General features: G+C 45.8%; 1 protein-coding gene across 5 annotated transcripts in view; it reads right to left on the bottom strand.

Annotated features, from left to right (window-relative positions):
- Positions 1–19,862, bottom strand: part of MYO5B (myosin VB) — a 291,515-nt gene that overhangs the window by 82,842 nt on the left and 188,811 nt on the right. For all 5 annotated transcript variants that reach the window (XM_053408482.1, XM_053408479.1, XM_053408481.1 and 2 more), the window contains exons 13-17: positions 19,157–19,279; positions 15,590–15,673; positions 8,417–8,569; positions 6,046–6,143; positions 3,369–3,455 (exon numbers count right to left, since the gene is read on the bottom strand). In XM_053408482.1, coding sequence (XP_053264457.1) covers positions 3,369–3,455; positions 6,046–6,143; positions 8,417–8,569; positions 15,590–15,673; positions 19,157–19,279 — 545 coding nt within the window. The remainder of the gene's footprint in view (positions 1–3,368; positions 3,456–6,045; positions 6,144–8,416; positions 8,570–15,589; positions 15,674–19,156; positions 19,280–19,862) is intronic.

Below are 19,862 nucleotides of genomic sequence, written 5' to 3' on the forward strand. Positions count from 1 at the left end.
GGTAGAACAGGTGGCAAGAGATGCAGTCCCGATGGGCAAAGTATCGCGGGGGTAGATATGACTCAGAGCCTTGAAGGACTGGAAGAGGGGAAGCCCAAGGAAGCGTGGATTTAAGCTTTTCCTGGAGTATGCTGGAACAAACATCCAAGTCAGCAACCTTTTTCAGCCGTGGGCTGGTCCACTGTCCCTCAGACCTTGTGGGGGGCCAGACTATATTTTGAAAAAAATAATGAACAAATTCCTATGCCCCACAAATAACCCAGAGATGCGTTTTAAATAAAAGCACACATTCTACTCATGTAAAAACACACTGATTCCAGGACCGTCCGCGGGCCAGATTTAGAAGGTGATTGGGCCTGATCCGGACCCTGGGCCTTAGTTTGCCCATGATCTAAGTTGTCAAGTCTCGCCATCTTTCTATATCCTTCTTTGGGAGGGACACAGCGTGGAGGTCATGCAGGCCCTACTGTAAGTGCTTATTTCATTTTGCAAGCCACCTTTGGGGGTTCTCTGCACACACAAGGAGGATCCCAATATAGCAAAATAAACGGAATGCATAAAGGTAAAGGGACCCCTGACCGTTAAGTCCAGTTGCGAATGACTCTGGGGTTGCGGTGCTCATCTCGCTTTACAGGCCGGGGTAGCCAGTGTTTGTCCGCAGACAGTTTTTCCGGGTCATGTGGCCAGCATGACTAAGCCGCTTCTGGCAAAACCAGAGCAGTGCACGGAAACACCATTTACCTTCCTGCCAGAGCGGTACCTATTTATCTACTTGCACTGGTGTGCTTTTAAACTGTTGGAAAAGGAATGCATACAATAATCTAAAAACCAACAACAACAACCCAATAAAGGCAACAGCATTAGCAACCATTTGCAAACATGGGCTTGTTAAAATGAGAGGCTACTTCCAGAGAAGTAGCCATGCTAAGTCTCTTCTGCAGCGAGAACAATCAAGAGAGTCTTGTAGGACCTCCGAGACTAATGCATTTATTAAGGCTCACAAAGCTCTCGTGGACTCAAGCCCGCATTGTCAGATATACGAAGTGAAATCTTAGTTGGCAGTTATAGAAAGGAGAAAACTGTAAGGTGAATGGCAATGAGATGCGGGCATTTTAGCCAGTATGAATTAGAGCTTAATGTTAAGTAGACACACCTTTAGCCTTTCACTGTAGAAGAATGGGAATAATTACTGAGATTAGTGTATTAACACCTGTAATGGGGCAGATAACTGCTTGCAAAGAAAGAAGATTAATATATAAAATTCCTGCAGACAGAGCACCAGATAATTTTTCTAACAATGATTGTCGTTGTTGTTATCATCATCATCATCTTCGTCATCCTCATCATATTTAGTACCCACCCTTCACCAGAAGGGCAGGTTACGGCAATGTAAAATATGGTATTTAAAACAGTTTAAAACAAATCCCAATCACAAGTAGAACGGGTCCTAAAATATATATACTGTATATCTAAACTGTCAAAGGGCCAGAATAAAAACGGAGAAGGTGGCCGAAAATAAATGGGTTTCAAAAAGCAGTTTAAAGGTTTGCACAACTGAATCCCCTGAAAGTCTAGATATTGTTATAAACTCAGGACAGTGGCTGTGGCAGAGGTGCTCTTTTCAAGAGTAAGGAGGAAAAGCAGCCCTCACTAACCCAGAATGTCAACACACGGAATGTCACTAGGAAGAGCGTATAATGAGATACAATGAGATGAGGGAAGTTTGGCCGAACTGTATGCCTGTCTGGGGACTCATAGAGAACACTCTGTATTCGCTCCTTCTTGTTGCTAATGCACATTTACATTCTGAGGCAGAAGTAAGAGGGGGGGGGGGAGGAGAGTGGCATGAGGACTCGCCATCACAGTAGCCTTACGTTTATAATCCCATTGCTGCAGATGATAAAGATGATCGTTATGCCGATAGTAAAACACGAAAACTGCTCAGCGGTGAAGCCAGATGCACTCCCACCCCCGAAATATGACTTGCCCTTGTCACTGTTATCTCTTGATTTATACTTGGGATGTGCAAAATTTCACCAAGCCCTAAAATGTTTCTTTTGTTAACTACAAGCTCCCCAAAATGTGGTGCAAATTCCAAACACAAACCTGTCTCTATCCTCGCTTTGTCCGTAAGCTAATCATTGCAAACTGCATTAGCACAAGACAGTTTGGGGGACAGGCTTAAAGAGATGATGCTAAACATGCCGTGTGGCAGAACACCAGGTGACTGGCCAATCTTTAATTCACTTACAGACTTGTCACTTGAAATTTTATGGAGCGTGGGTTGTTAAAAGAGGCCACCGCTATGTTGTAGCCGGAAAAACATAGTTACCGCTGGGATTTCTCCTTGAAATTATTTTTCCCCCTCCGAGGGTGTTGTGGAAGTTGGGTGCTGTTTATTTTTTAAAAACTAGAATCAATGCTGAAATGAGCTTATAGTCTTTCTGTACAAAACCCCACTCTTGGTTACTCCTATCCCCAAGAACAATTCAGGGGCCAGGAGATGGCGTAGGGGGAGTCATCTTGCTGCTGCCATGGTTACCGTATTTTTCGCTCCATAGGGCGCACCGGACCATAGGGCGCACCTAGTTTTTAGAGGGGGAAATCAAGAAAAAAAAATCTGCAGGAGGGGTTGCACGCGGCTATGGCACAAGCCAAGGCAGTGAGCGTGGTGGATCCCGCTTGCTGTTTTGGCTTCCTCTTTCACCCCGCGCAACCTCTCCTTGCCAGGAGAGGCTGCACGGGGCTAAAGAAGCCATAGCAGCGTGCAGCCTCTCCCTGCCGGAGGGGCTGCGCACTGCTATCCCTGAAGCCTTCCAAGCGCAGCGCAAGTTCCCGCTGTGCTCCTCAGGCTTTGGGTTCCTTTTGCTGAAGCCGGGAGAGCAAGACTCTCCTGGCTTCAGCGAAAGGAACCTGAAGCCTCCAGAACGCAGTGGGAACTTGTGCTGCGCTCCGAAGGCCTTCAGGCGGCTATCCCTGATGCCTGGAGAGCGAGAGGGGTCGGTGCGCACCGACACCTCTCACTCTCCAGGCGTCAGCGAAAGCAACGGGAAGCCTCCAGAGCGCGGAGGGAGCGCTCCCTCTGCGCTTCGGAGGCTTAGCGTTGCTATCGCTGAAGCCAAGGAGCCTGCATTTGCTCCACAGGATGCACACACATCTCCCCTCAATTTTTGGAGGGGGAAAAGTGCATCCTATAGAGCGAAAAATACGGTAAATAACTAGAAGACAGGTATCCTTGCTGATCTGCTACAAACCAACCTGGCTACCTTCTACCTATCCCCGGATTCTATTCTGCTTTTGTGTTTGCTAATTTCAATACACACACACTAAAAACAACACAGCGGAAGAGAGTTTCAGAGATATGGTACCTGGACGGGTAGCCAGCTGCACTGATGCGGATGGTCTCCAAGACGCCACAGGCTCTCAGCTGCTGGACTGCTCTCTTTGGATCAAAGCTGCAAGGAAACAGATTTATAGCACCTATGAACGTGGCAATGCAATACATCTAAAAGCCCTAACAGCAGTTTTTTTTAGGCAGCACAACAGTTAACAATGCCAAGCAGTGTAGTATTTCTGAGTCAACTGTATAAGTGCTTTCTTGATGGAATGAGGATAGAAATTTGCCCAACCAGAGAAGGTTTCATACAGATAAGGCTGTGGGCTTCTCCTTTTAAGCAGGGGTTGGGTTGCCATCTGCCATGGATGCTTCAGTCGAGATTCCTGCATTGCAGGGAGTTGGACTAGAGGATCCTCTCAAATCTACAATTTTACGACTTCCCTAGGAGTACTTCAACATTCACTAAAATTTAAACCGTAACCGAAAGTGGGATGGAAATAGAGAAATTTAGTGCACTGCAAGAAAAGAATCGCTGTGGGGATCTAGCAAACCATTTCTGGATTTGGAAACACCAAAGCATTCTTAATCACATTCTGCAAGGGCACGGGGAGCTTCTGATGTGGGCTGAGAGCCCTCTCAATCTGGCCTTTGGGACTCTCCCCAAACTTCACTCCCTCTCCCCAGGCAACTTCCCTAATCGGCCCATGCATTTAGGTGGGGTAAGGAGCACAGAAGTGAAGGGAAAATGCTTTTGACTAGCTGGGATGTGTCCCTGAACTGTAACAATGCCTATCGCATGCCAGGCTGAAGGATGGAGAGATGCGGTACTAGGTGGTGATATAGCATCCTCTGGCTTTTGTGTACCTGGAATGTCCCCTGGTGTACATCTGCTGCCCCACCAATTTTTGCTTCTGCCCCCCCCTCCTCTAGCATAAGGAGAACATGGTCCACGAGGGAACCTTGCCCTCTGGTTGAAAAAAACAGAACAGTTTCCTGTCCCTGACACTAAGCAGAGGTCACCTTCATTTTCCCAGGACTAAGGAGGTGCATGGGATCACTGCTTTCAACCTGAAATGAATTCTGAATTCTGGATCCTACTTGTGGAAGGCTTTTCACCCCCCTTCAGTGAATAACTGGTCTGAAGGCAGCCCTGTAATGGGAGGTTTTAAATGTTTTAAGTTTTATTATGTTTTTATGTGTGTTGGAAGCTGCCCAAAGTGGCTGGGTGAAATAGAAATAGAAATATAAATATATTGGCAAGTTCACAATTTGCCAGAACTGAATTAGAAACTCCAGGATTGCTCGCTAGTTCCTTTTCTGTGGCTCAAAATCTTCAGCAATTATTGTCAACATTTAATATTTGCAAATACAGAATTAATGAGCAGTTTTGAGTAGCCCTTGATGCACCATAATAGCAGAAATACGCTGCCTCCTGGTATTCGCCACATTATAAAATCCATCAAAGCTGTCAATCCCCCAGCAAGTGATCCATTATTTTATCAGGAAGTCAAATGCACAAGAGCAGACATTTAGCACATTATTCCAGCGAGCAGCTCAGCAGTACGTGTGCTCATGTGTGTGCGCTCGCCATTTTAATAATAATAATAAATAACACTAGCAATTTTGCTTTGACTGAGCACCTTTCATCATGCAAACTCCCAAAGCAATTCTTTATGTTGGCTATAACAAAGAGACCTCTCTGAAATGCTGCTGCCACGATCAAACTCTTGCCACTTTGGGACAGAGTACAGCAGTTATTCAACAACACGTTTAGCAAGAAGCGGAGCGTATCACAAATTTCACAGGAGTAACTATAGCAAAAGTTAAGCGAGGGAGTGAATTTCAGTAGGGACAAATGTAAGATTCTGCACTTAGGCAGGAAGAACCAGGTGCACAAATATAAGATGAGGGACGCCTGGATTGCCAGCAGTACATGTGGAAAGGATCTAGGGATCATAGTAGACCACAAGCTTAACATGAGTCAATAGTGTGATGCAACAGCAAGAAAAGCTAATGCCATTCTAGGCTGCATCAACAGAAGAATAGTGTCCAGGTCAAGGGAAGTAATAGTACTGCTCTATTCTGCCTTGGTCAGACCACACCTGGAATACTGTGTCCATTTCTGGGTGCCACAATACATAGAATATTCTTTAGGGGAAGGGCAGTGGCTCAATGGTGGAGCCTCTGCTCTGAATACAGAAAGCTCTGGGTTCAAACCCCAGCATCTCCAGGTGGGGTTGGGAACACTCCCTTTCTGAAACGCTGGAGAGCTGCTGCCTATTGTCCTATTGTCAGTGCAGACAATACTGGGCTAGGTGAACTCGGCATAAGGCAGCGGTCACCCCTCTGGAAAGACACATTTCTAAAGGCTCATTGCAGTGAATGCTCAGCATCGGGCAGGATTACCCCATATACAATTAGAAAAGAGGGCCTTCTCAGTGGTGGCACCCACCTTGTGGAACGCCCTCCCATCAGATGTCAAGGAGATCAGTAACTATATAACCTTTAGAAGACATCTGAAGGCGGCCCTGTATAGGGAAGCTTTTAAAGATTTAATGCTTTTTTATATGTTGGAAGCTGCCCAGAGCGGCTGGGGCAACCCAGTCAAATGGGTGGGGCACAAACAACACCAATTGACAGTCAGACATCAACTATCTCATGGTCTGCTTAACTTCAGCCTGTTGGTGTTCTTGTCTTGTCGTACTTACCTGAAAGGAAGCTTCTCATCATTTGGCTTGATGCAGCGTACATAATGGGGTGTGGTGGCATTCAGGGTCTCCATAAGCAAATGTAAGGAGTTACGGAACTGGAAGAAACAATTAAAAAGACAACCCATTCCTGAAATGAGATGGCATAATGTGGGGTGTAACATCACTTTATTTTTCTACACCTGATTGCACTTAATGAGCGACTGCTAAATCTGTGAGATGACTCAGCCCTAGAGCGCAGCATCTCTACCTGTGAAGCCTTGCCCACTCTTCTGGACACTGCCGTCAAGTGAGGAACATGCACATGGAAACACGTGTAAAAGGGGGAATATGAATAGTTATTCTCGTGGCTACAGCATGTGTGAATGACACAGTGTCATGGTGACAAACTGCTTGCTTCACAACTCTTCAAATGCAATCCTTTTTCTGCAGAGGCTGTTCAGGGATTTAGGGATGTGTGTGTGTGTGTGTGTGTGTGTGTGTGAGAGAGAGAGAGAGAGAGAGAGAGAGAATAGGCCTTTTAACATCACAAAACAGCAAGGGAGGAATGGACCCAAAGGACATCAGATTCTATGCTCCTGCCTCTAGGCAGGATCCTGCCCAAATTGCTCTGGATATTTTAATAGGAAAACAGTGCGTATGGCATTTTAAATAAATACAATAGGGTGCAATTCAACATCGTGCTAAAGCATTCATTCTGTCAAGAGTAAGCATTTCTGTTTGCCAGACAGAGCCATCTTTCCCTGGAGAGGGAGCAGGGGGAAAGAGAGGGCAGAAAGTCGCACGGCGCTAGCAGGACAAATCGCAATGGTTTCTGCTAGCACAACAACATGTTTGGATCTGGCCCAAATATTGCAAAACCCACCTGGCAAGGATACCAGACGCAAGAGTGGAAGACAGAATCTGGGGCTCACTGAACCACAGACAGCTGTTAAGTTAAATAACTGCAAGGACTGATAGCTATTCTGGCCTGAGAGAAGCCTTCTTTTGGAACTTAAATTGAATAAAAAAGGTAAAGGGACCCCTGACCATTAGGTCTAGTCGTGAGCGACTCTGGGGTTGCGGCGCTCATCTCGCTTTACTGGCCGAGGGAGCCAGAGTACAGCTTCCGGGTCATGTGGCCAGCATGACTAAGCCGCTTCTGGCGAACCAGAGCACCGCACGGAAACGCCGCTTACCTTCCCGCCGGAGCGGTACCTATTTATCTACTTGCACTTTGACGTGCTTTCGAACTGCTAGGTTGGCAGGAGCAGGGACCGAGAAACGGGAGCTCACCCCGTCGCGGGGATTCAAACCGCTGACCTTCTGATCAGCAAGTCCTAGGCTCTGTGGTTTAACCTACAGCACCACCCACTTAATATTTATTACATGTATGAATCTCTTCCAATGAAGCATCTGGAAGCAAAGTATCATGGTCAGCAAATGGAAGAAATCTGACCCTTAGAATGGTAACTGGGGTGGTTTTGTGCCCTAATAAAATCTCCTGCCCCCAGATCTAAGCAGAAGGCAAAAGAAATGCAAAACCACCCCAAATACTAAGGTGGTGGCAGGTGGAGGGGAATTTTTAATCCCCCCCAAATATATTAAAATAAATAAATTGATTTATTTTAGTATATTTGGGGAAAATTGTGTATATTTGAAAACGTGGGCAGCATTAAGATAAATTCAACAGTGTAAATAAGTTTTGATGGATGTAATAATGGAATACTCAATGGTTTAGTTTACACAAAATATGCAGGGATTTATGTTATGGAAAATGAACCATGGAAAGAGTAGAAGGGAAGTCATTGATATTTTAAGGTTGTTTAAATGAATATTCTAAAATGTAAAATAATGTAAAATGTAATGTAAAATGTAAATAAATGCATCCAAGCAGTAGTGTTCAGTGTTGGTTATTCACTTAGTCTTACGTTTTTGGTGTGACAAAGAGTATGAATAAAAGGTAAAAAGGTAAAGGAGTTCTGGACAGTTATGGGGTTGCAGCGCTCATCTCGCTTTCAGGCCAAGGGAGCCGGCGTTTGTCCACAGACAGTTTTCTGGGTCATGTGGCCAGCATGACTGAACCGCCACTGGCGCACGGAGGACTGTGACAAGTGCCAGAGTGCACGGAAATTCCGTTTACCTTCCCGCCGGAGTGGTACCTATTTATCTACTTGCACTGGCATGCTTTCGAACTGCTAGGTTGGCAGGAGCTCAGACAGAGCAACAGGAGCTCACCCTATTGCGGGGATTCGAACCGCCGACCTTCCTCAGCAAGCCCAAGAGGCTCAGTGGTTTAGACCACAGCACCACCCGCGTCCCTATAAAGAGTACGAATGCTGCAATGGGAACGCAAAAGTTCTACCAAGTGTGTGTGAGAACGATTTCCTACCTGATGCCCAACTGTTTTCTTGTGCTCCTTATTGGCTGCTTTCACAGTTGGACGGGCAGAGCGGATATTGATTTTCGAGGAAGCTCCTTTTCCAGTCGCAGCAGCCGGCGCAGGGTCTTTCCCATCATGAAACAAGTCAGCCACCATCGGGTACTGCAAAGAAGGAAGAAAGGCTTGGACTGTTTAGTGCTCTTGCTACGGCGGTCAGGAAAACAGGCTTGGCTCCCCCTGGTCAGCAAAGGCACGCTCAGAGCCCTCGCTGAAAGGCAAGGTTTTTAAACAGCGCTACGCTAAATGTAGCCAGGTGAGAACTGCCATATCAAATGCAATTAAATCGTTTTCTGTATCTCTTAGAGCCAAAGGAGACCTGATGTTAAACAGGTTCCTTTTAAAATAAATAAAATAAATTGTTACTAGCTGGTGTGGTGGTACAATTCCTTTGAGACCACAGTATATAAGAAAGGGGGGGGGGGCGAACATTTTAGGAATGCAAGAAGCTGACTCATACCAAGCCAGACTGTGGCAAGACCACCACAGGTATTCCATATACCCTTGCAACAAGACCACCTGTCTGTCTAGCTCAGCATCGTCTGCACCTGTGGTTCTCAAATATTTCCCCCCTCCACAGACCCCTGGGAAATTGCTGAAGTTTTTTTGGCAGACGACTTAATGATTTTCCTGCCAGTTGTAATTGCTCTGTGCTAGGTGCTGCGTGATTTTTAACTGTATTTTTACACACATTGCTGCAGACCACCTGATGGGAACCCCTCCCCCAAATCTACACAGTTTCAGGCAGAAGTCTTTTCCTCAGCCCTACACAGAGATCCCAAGGATTCAACCCAAGACCTTCTGCTCCACAAGGCTGAGGTTTAGAAAACCACAGTAACAATTTACTGAGGGAAGTAGATCATAGAATCGAAAAGTCGGAAGGGACTATGGGGATCATCTAGGCCACCCCCTCCAAAACAAGGAATCTTTCGCCCCATGTGGGGCTCAAACCCATGGCCCTGAGTTTAAGAGCCTCGTGCTCCAGCAATTGAGTTTAAGCATGTTTAGCCTGGAAAAGAGGACAGTGGGAAGAGATATGAGAGCTATCTTCAAGTATCTAAAGGGCTGACACATGGAAGATGTTACTCCAAGATTGTTTTCTCCTGCTCTGGAGGGTAGGACTCGAACCAGTGGCTTCAAGTGGCAAGAAAGGAGATTCCACCTAAAGTTCAGGAAGAACGTTCTGACAGTAAGAGCAATGTATCAGATTCTTATCTGGTGAAAACAGGCTGTAAGCTTTGTTTATGGCATCCAACACTGCCGAAGTGGTCCGCAAACAGACGTTGTGAACAGTGATTCTGGATATACCCACTGTTTCCTGGAATTCTTCTTCAGCACAGCAGAAGGATACAGAATTGCTTCATAAACCCATCTATACGGTGACTGGAAAAGTATAACAACAATTGCTATGGAGCAGTGGTCATAAAGTTACCGGTATGTGGTCACTGCTACATTGCTTCTTTCAGAAGACTTGCATAGTCTTCAAAGACTTTCAGAGACTTATAAGACTTATGTTTATTTGGTTTTATGTTTTCAAGAGAATCCATCAAGAGTGCATAATTTGTGACTTTCAGAGATTCATAAGTTTTCTGTTTACGTGATTTCATATATTTCATATTATACAAAGAGTGTAAGTTGATATCGTATCTTTGTATTTGGTCATCGTGTTGCCTTGGATATTACAGTGGTACCTCAGGTTAAGTACTTAATTTGTTCTGGAGGTCCATTCTTAACCTGAACCTGTTCTTAACCTGAAGCACCACTTTAGCTAATGGGGCCTCCTGCTGTTGCCGCGCTGCTGGAGTACGATTTCTGTTCTCATCCTGAAGCAAAGTTCTTAACCCGAGGTAGTATTTCTGGGTTAGCGGAGTCTGTAACCTGAAGCATATGCAACCTGAAGCGTATGTAATCTGAGGTACCACTGTGCTAGTAAGAGCTAGTAAGAGCTCTCTGACAGTGGAATAGATTCCCTCAGGAAGCGGTGGACTCTCCTTCCTCGGAGATTTTTATAAGAAGATTTTAAGCAGAGGTCCCTTTTAAGCAGAGGTTGAATCACACCTGTCTGGGATTCTTTAGCTGAGATTCCTGAATTGCAGGGGATTGGATTAGATGACTGTGAAGATCCCTTCCAACTCTACAATCCTAAGATTCTATGATGTATTTTTTTCCTCTCTCTCTCTCAGGTATGCACAATTATAAGATAGTTTTGAGATAAAGTTACTGAAGAGTTCTGGCCGTCATGGAAACACCTTTCACAGACTAAACACATTGAAGATAATTTAGAAGAACTTACTTTCAGCAAGCACAGCCCAGACACGCCCCCCCCCCCAAACCTCTCTACCTCACAGCACTTCTGTCACAAAAGAAAATGCCATTAGCCCCATTTCAAAACACTGACCCAAGATGCATATCAGAACTACAAGGAACTTCAAAAGCAGAATCTCCTTTGCACTGCCTTTATTAAGACGGGACTGTAATTTTCCGTCAGTTCCTCTTGGAGATTAATTAACCGAACCTTGTTTGCATATCTGCCAAAATCCCACTGAGGGAAGGATCTGTTTGCATGGTATTATCATCATCTGGCCTGACGCAGGACTCTGTGTTTGTTTTATGCTTGCTGGGCTTTATTTTAATCACAGCCGCCCACAGAATCCTTTTGTCTGCCTATCTCCTGCCTCCAGCAAGCTTCTCTTGGGCTAACAGCTTCAGATAAGCTAGGGAGGTCTAGCAACAGGACATGGTCACTATCTCTCAGCCTCACCTACCTGACAGGGCCGTTGTGAGGGAGCCCTGAGTTCTAGCTTCTCACCTCGTGAAAGAGTAACAGAGCAAATAGTTAAAACAGCACATAGTTCAGAATAGAAAGCCCATAGTTCAAACTATGGAATTTGCTACTGCCACAAGATGTACTATGAATTGATGGAGGACGTCTGTCAGTGGTGACTGGTAACAATGGATATATTACTGACAACATCAGAGGCAGTATACTGGGGAATAACATTGGGAGGAAGACAGATCGTGAAGCTGAGGCTCCAAGACTTTGGCCACCTCATGAGAAGAGAAGACTCCCTGGAAAAGACCCTGATGTTGGGAAAGATGGAGGGCAAAAGGAGAAGGGGACGACAGAGGACGAGATGGTTGGATAGTGTTCTCATAGCTACCAGCATGAGTTTGACCAAACTGCGGGAGGCAGTGAAAGACAGGAGGGCCTGGCGTGCTCTGGTCCATGGGGTCACGAAGAGTCGGACACAACTAAACGACTAAACATCAACAAATTGCTCTCCTTGTGGGTTTCATAGGAGCATGTGATTGGCCACTGTGGAATCAGAAAGCTGGACTAGGTGAAGCTTCCTGTTATCTGAGGGATAGCTGAGTCAGTAGAGCATGAGACTCTTAATCTCAGGGTCGTCGGTTTGAACCCCATGTTCGGCGAAAAGATTCCTGCATTGAAGGACTAAATGACCCCGGTGGTCCCTTCCAACTCTACAATTCTGTGATTCTACAATTCTATGTTAGTAAAGAATTTATGCTGCTATTCAGGGACTCTTCTGACATTTCTGTTCCTTCTCCCCTTTGGGGCAACACATGCAGGGCAGCAGCCAGATAACTGTGGAAGCGACACACAGCTTTCCCATAACGAACAACCAGGCGCGAATTTGAGACCAGCGGAAAAAAACAACGCCAAGGATTTTCTCCCCCAGGAGCATCGCAAGGTGCACGTCTTCTACATGAACATGAACACTTTTGACAAGAAAGAGATGTTCGCGCTCAAGCACGCCAAGGCCCCTTGCATCGCAAGTATTATTTCAAAACAAGAGCAATAGATTGTGGTGCCAGAAAGCAGCTCTCGGCCGCAACACAGAACAGCTTCTCTTCACCCTTAACTTACTCCCTATTGTGGCACGCCTGGCTATTTCCGAGGGTGGGGTGGGGGGAGTGTTTCAGAGATGTTTTACTGCAATTTTTGTGCTGTGTGCTCAGATGGGGAAAAGCAGGACAATTGAAAGTGTTGCTGTTGTTTAGTCGTTTAGTCGTGTCCGACTCTTCGTGACCCCATGGACCAGAGCACGCCAGGCACTCCTGTCTTCCACTGCCTCCCGCAGTTTGGTCAGACTCATGCTGGTAGCTTCGAGAACACTGTCAAACCATCTCGTCCTCTGCCGTCCCCTTCTCCTTGGGCCCTCCATCTTTCCCAACATCAGGGTCTTTTCCAGGGAGTCTTCTCTTCTCATGAGGTGACCAAAGTATTGGAGCCTCAGCTTCACGATCTGTCCTTCCAGTGAGCACTCAGGGCTGATTTCCTTCAAAATAGATAGGTTTGATCTTCTTGCAGTCCATGGGACTCTCAAGAGTCTCCTCCAGCACCAGAATTCAAAAGCATCAATTCTTCGGCGATCAGCCTTCTTTATGGTCCAGCTCTCACTTCCATACATCACTACTGGGAAAACCATAGCTTTAACTATACGGACCTTTGTTGGCAAGGTGATGTCTCTGCTTTTTAAGATGCTGTCAAGGTTTGTCATTGCGTTTCTCCCAAGAAGCAGGCGTCTTTTAATTTCGTGGCTGCTGACACCATCTGCAGTGATCAGTGAGGATTGTTCTATTTGGCACATTGCAATGCTTGCAGAGATGGAACCTTTGAAATAGCGTGACTCTGAATTCCACCCAGTATGTTTAGGATAGTAACTTTTTTAAAAAAGTCCTTTTCTCTCCTGCAATAGAGCAAACATCTCTCCTGTACTGATTTGCTTCTTGAAAGGACCAAACAGGGCCCATAGTTTATCTGCAAGAAAGGCTCCTTTATCTGCAAAAAGCCTTCCTCTCCTCCCTTCATTCCATCTGTACTAATACACCTACAGAAGCAGGATCTGGGCAAGTGCCACTGTTTTGTGCGCAGGAGAAAGATGTTCACCACAGCTCATAGTAACAGTAATAAATCTGTCCAGCCAGAAGCTGCAAGACTGCAAGAAAGGTTTTTGTTTAACTCGCACACCGCTAACTGGAATAGAATCTTGTTCACAATATCGCACCAACGTTTTGGTGTTCCTTCTTGGGCTCTTTTTATCTGCTCCCTGCTCCTCTGGCTCGGAGCACCTGAATCCTAACAATGAAGTGAAATTAACCTGCCATTTAAACTGTGTTATCTGCTCCATGCAGTCTGCCTTGTCGCTGCCCCTGCTGCTGCCTCCCGCCCTCCCTCCCAGTCTGGCTGATTTTCCAGGAGTTCTGGTTGGACTTTCGCCCTTGAATTTCTCTGGGGAGAACAGCCACTGAAAACAGATGAAAGGGGAGCACATACCTCTAGGGCAGCCTTTCTCAACCTTGGGTCCCCAGATGTTTTTGGCCTAAAAGGTAAAGGTAAAGGTACCCCTGCCCGTACGGGCCAGTCGTGTCCGACTCTGGGATTGCGCGCCCATCTCGCTTAAGAGGCCGGGGGCCAGTGCTGTCCGAGGACACTTCCGGGTCACGTGGCCAGCGTGACAAGCTGCATCTGGCGAGCCAGCGCAGCACACGGAACGCCGTTTACCTTCCCGCTGGTAAGCGGTCCCTATTTATCTACTTGCACCCGGGGGTGCTTTCGAACTGCTAGGTTGACAGGCGCTGGGACCGAGCAGTGGGAGTGCACCCCGCCGCGGGGATTCAAACCGCCGACCTTTCGATCGGCAAGCCCTAGGCACTGAGGCTTTTACCCACAGCGCCACCCGCGTCCCTACAACTTTTTTTGGCCTACAACTCCCATTATCCCTGACCACTGGTCCTGTGAGCTAGGGCTCATGGGAGTTGTAGGCCGAAAACATCTGGGGACTCAAGGTTGAGAACCACTGCTCTAGGGGATAAGCATTTGACTCATGTCCTCCTTTGGGGGGGGAATCTATTTGCAAAAGAGGGAAAATATGCAGAGGCTTACTACACATGGCTTGTGGCTCACTAGGGTGTTTGGTTGCAATCTTGCTTTGAACTGCTGAGTTTTGCAGTTTTTGCACATGTGTGTACACACACACACACACACGCACACAAATGTTTAATTCTAACTGTAGCCATAGGGGTTTAAGCAGTATCATTTTTTTAAAAAAATACAGTGTATATAGAATATGGATAGTTATCTTTTCAAAATGAGAGCAAGAACATCAAGTAATACTGCAAACTCACACCCTTTATTGAATTTATATACATACTTAAGAGGCTCACTTATAATTATATTTTGGGATGGATTTGCGTCCTTATGTAGCTGTTTTGTTTTATACTTTCTGGAAGTCCCATGATCGTATTATAAAGCAGTTGCGTTCTGCATTATAAATCAAGCCCTGCTAGGAGTCATATCTTTCTGTTTTCCAATGCATTTCTTACCAGTAAAAAAATTCAGTGTGGCACAAGCAAATTTTCATTCTGAAAGTGTGGCCCAGGGAAAAAAGATTGAGGACCACTGGCCAGCAGCGAAGAGCTTGATGGAGTCGCGAAGTCATTGTTGCTTCTAGAGCCCTGTGGCAGTGATCCTGTGCCAGTTTGGCTCCATTCCATCCTTCTGAAATGCCCCCTTACTGGGGTTTCCACTGGTTACCACCACTGGGAAAGCTACTGGTGGTTTCTTCCACCTGCCATCTGAGGAGGTGCAACGCAGTGCTCCTTGAGAGTGTTGCCCCATGATGGCCAAGGCCAATCGAATCAGGCAGGGCTGGTTGGAGGGACACCCAGCACGATGGACTGAGAATTTGAATTGTTTTGCCCACATATACAAGGATCACCCCACGTAAAGTATCAACAACCGAAGGCTAAACACAGAAGGATCTAGCTGCAGCAAGGAACCCACACCTCAGGAGGCAAGAGTACCAACTAGAATGTTAATGTACATCCCTTGGCTGCCTTGGGGCCAGGGATCAGCTAATATTGGTCACTGTGAGCTCTTCAAGAGCTCTCTACCCCCATGAGGATTCTTGCAGATTGTAGTATGCCAATGATACCTTGCACTATTTTAATGAAACCAAGATGGACACTTCTTCTCCACAATTCAATCTTAAGCGAATCATTAAGGATGGGAAGCAAGAAGAGGAGACTAAGCAGGAACCGTGAGTAATGCTGGAATGTCAACTTTAAGTTTATTCCGCCCCCTGGTATCTCAGAGTTTACCTTGCTGGCCTTCAGTATATTGATCTGTTCTTCATGTACAGTGTCTCTGTTTTTCTCCAGAAATCCATCACACTGGTACTCCACCTAGGACGCAGGGAAACACAGAAGGTGCGGGAGAAGAGTTAAGATTCTGAATGTAGATTATCCTAACAAAAAACCACCCAGACATTTTTTCAGACACAGAGATGAGCCACAAGGTTTCAAAAACATTGTTTTTGGTGGCATCCTGAATCTTATCTAAGCCCATGATGGAATCCTCAAGTGATTGGTTTGTGACTTCCCAAATTCAGTCTGAGTTGACCCACACATATATACACACACACAAAACACTGCCGGCCATCTTCTTCCTTGCCTTTCTGCTTCCAGTATCTCAGCGATTCTGAAAACCAGCAACTTAGAAAAGTCAGGATTTTAACATGAATCTACGGAATAATGCACAAACAAGAGCTATATAGAGCAGATGTTTCCCGAATATAAGCCAACTGTGCTCTTGAGACTTTTAAGCCTCTGAAGTTCTTATGGCATAAACTTACAGAGAAAATCATTCCCCAGATAATAGCTTAGTTTAAGGCAGAAGGCTGGACAAAAGTTACCTAGTGAAATTTACAGTGGGGTGGTTATTGTTGTTGTGGCAAATAATTCTAGCTCTTTCCCATCTATCCTCGAAGCTTAAGGCAGAAAGCACATTTCAGTCTGAACCAACAAATAAGGAAAGTATAAAAATCTCTCTCAAGTCGGCATCAAGGAAACCAGAACCAGACCTCTGAGGAAATCAGTCGTTAACAGAGAGCTAATTATAAGGATAATCAACAACATTTAGAGACCTCTCTGGAAATTGCTTTTCATTTCCTTTTCAAAACACATGCAAACCGTACATGTTAATTGAGGCCCATAAAATATGCTTATTTGCTCTGAGCTTAGTCTCCAAGCTTTTAAGAAGCAGATCTTAAAGATTGAGAAATAGATCTTTAAAACTCGCAGGCTAGAAGCATCTCCTAGAATCTCACCTCAATATTTTTGATATCACAGATTGAGCAATAATAGTCCATAAAGTATCTCAGACTTCTTTTCAAGGATCGTTACTATGAAAAATTGCATAATTTTTAAATTTTCACTCTATGGAACCCTTTTCACACTTACCTCTCCCTATCAAAAATCCCAGAACCCTTCTAAATTAGATCCAAACATGCAACAGCAGTAGATCCATTTACTTAAATCTGTGTGTGCCCCAATGATCCAATGAAAATTGGCAGTGGAGGTCTACATTTTGTGACTAAAACGGACAGACAAATATAGGAAGTTGGAGCCTTTCTGCACCTGACACTGACTTTCCCACTGTGTTTTTTGCTCACAAGCACATCTACTCTAACTGGTATCACTTCCAGAACCAAAGCTGGACTGAGGAATGAAGAACGAGGGGGAAGGGGAGTACGTAGGAGATCAGCCCCAACTAATGTGCCTCTTTTGCTCAGATTCCCCCAGCTGGAACTAAACAGGTATACCGTATTTTTTGTTCTCTAGGATGCACCAGATTATAAGACGCACCCAGTTTGGGGGAAAGGAAAACAAGAAAAAAAATATTTTGAATTCCAGAAGCCAGAACAGCAAGAGGGATCTGGCTTCTGGGATACCGTGTGGCTGTTCTGGCTTCTGGGATAACCGCGCCAAGCCTCTTCAGGGCAGCGGGATGAAGGCTCCCCCTGCCCGAAGAGGCTGCGCGCAGCTAAGGCAGAAGCCAGGGCAGGAGCGTCGCTGAAGCAGTGCTGCGCAGTTCTCCCTCTCTGTGCAGCGCCTCTCCTGCGAAGGAGAGGCGGCGCAGAGAGGGAGAACTGCGCAGCGCCCCTTCAAGCAAAGCTGGAGAAGGAACAGAAGGAGACCCTTCTGTTCCTCCTCCGGCTTCCAGGCAGGTGCGTGGCTGAAGGGGCGCTGCACAGCTCTACCTCTCTGCGCAGCGCCATTCACTCCATAAGACACACTCACATTTCTCCTTACTTTATAGGAGGAAAAAAGTGTGTCATATGGAGCAAAAAAATACGGTACCTTCCATGTGCAGTCTGAGAGCCATGGAAATGAAGGCTCAGAGGGACATTAAGAAGGCCAAGTGTCCTTCAAAGAAGGACAGTCAACTTTAACAAAGAGCTGTTAAACGCATGTGATAGCAGAAGCTCCAGACTATTTTTCTCTGATTTGTATCCACCGCTCTAACCAATCAATACATAATTATGGCACTGCATCTAGGCCGCCAGGTATCCATCGCAGCAGACCAGAGTGATGGGCCTTACTCAGTGAACACCTAGGCCATTGCTTCTCTCATCCATCAAGCTGCTGTCCCATTTAACTGAACATGACTTGGCACTAGTGTGGGAGAGAGACTGTGTATGCAGGTTCTCTCCACCCATCCTCGCAGCTGTTCCTTTTAGAGTCTGATATTATTATAACTTGAAATGCACACAAGAGAATCAAGGGGGAGATGGCAAGGTACATTAGGCTGAGATGGTGAACCCTGTCCAAGCATACTGAGGCAGCTTCAAGGTTGACTGGAGAGTTAGAAAAGGGTTGCCAACTGTTTTGGGGCCCTGATCCTATAATTTAACCATCTGGCATGAATTAAGAGTCATTTCTAAGAAGTGAGGTACTCGAATCTGCTGTTAAAAACTGCCCTACCTGTTTCCTGGTCTGTTCGTTTGTTTATTAAACTTATATCCCACCTTCCTCCTTGAAGGGTGCCCAGGGCAGCTACCAGCATAAAATCTGATAAGACTACAGTGGACGCTCGGGTTGCGAACGTGATCCGTGCGGGAAGCACGTTTTCAACCCGCAGCACCGCAGCTGCGCACGCGGGGGTTGCGATTCAGCGCCTCTGCACATATGCAAAGTGTGATTTAGCGCTTCTGCACATGTGCAAGCACTGAAAACTGGAAGTAACCCATTCCGGTACTTCGAGGTTCGGCATGGTACACAACCCGAAATCATGCAACCCGAAGCGTCTGTAACCCGAGGTATAACTGTACATCCAAAGGTAGTAATTAAAAATGACAGCTTTAAAATCCACAGTGCCTGCCTGTTTCAGAATGCAACAACGAAATTACCAGTAAAACAAAGCTGAAAAACAACCATCTATAACCTTCAAATGTAATTAAAATCAACAATAAAACCAGACTGAAATTCATGCCGACTTTCTGTTTGAAAAAGCAAAAACCTTTTTTAGGAGGTGCTGAAAAGAGTACAGCAAAGGTGTCTGCCTAGTGTCCCTAGGCAGGGAGTTCCAAAGAGAGGGAGTTCTGCTATACCATAGTGGCTCTCACCATGATGCAACTGAATGAAGCAGCTGGAGCTGGAGCTCCCATCCTACCCCAAATGCAGACTTTCAGTTCATTCCTGTATTGGAGGTGGCTGGGCCCTTGGGGTTCTTTCCAACTCTACAATTCTATGATTCTAGACTAGCCTGAGCATTTGAAGATAAAGAGGAAAGTAAACACATGCTCAGCAGCTGCCACAAACCACACTCAGCCCATCGCCACACAGAACGCAGCCGAATGCAGCACCCTCTCCAGCCGCTCCTATTACCTTATCTGCAAAGTGCACAACTATAAAGGAGATGTTTGACATGCGAGGCTTCTGGAAGTGCTGGCTGCTGCCATGGCGATCGTACAGCTTCTGAGCCCAGTTCTGATCTGTTCCCTTAGGGACCTTAAAGAAAGAAAGCGAGGGAAGTGAGAGGTGTTAAGACAGAAACACGTCAATATTCAGCATAAAAGCACATGCCTTATGCTGATATTACAAAATGTTGTTAGGGTTGAGGCAGTTCTGAATGGAGATTTGCACTGCCAGTTCGTTCTGCAGCGATGATACGATTACAGCAGTTTGTGATACACGACGATGACACGATCAGTACCACTTGCACTAATCCAGCCTTCACTTACCTGTGACTCCTCAGATGTCTTCAACTACAACTCCCATTAGCTGATGGAAGCTGTAGTTCAAAACATCTGGGAGGCCCCAAGTTGGTACAAGCTGGATTAGTGTATTTTTTCTGGTAAAATTTACCCAAGGACAAAACCCCTGCAGACAACTGTTTTGGACATGTATATCTCACTTCTCCTCCAAGGATCTCAAGGCTACCTGCATGGCTCTCCCTTTCACCATGTTATCCTTACAACAACATTGCGAGGTAGGCTATAAAAGACTGACCGCTTAAGGTCACCCAATGAGCCTGACTGATAGGTGATTTGAACCCTGATCTTTCAGATCCTAGTCCAGCCCTCTAACCACT

Source organism: Podarcis raffonei, chromosome 11 (genome assembly GCF_027172205.1).
Source record: "Podarcis raffonei isolate rPodRaf1 chromosome 11, rPodRaf1.pri, whole genome shotgun sequence".
Taxonomy (NCBI): domain Eukaryota; kingdom Metazoa; phylum Chordata; class Lepidosauria; order Squamata; family Lacertidae; genus Podarcis; species Podarcis raffonei.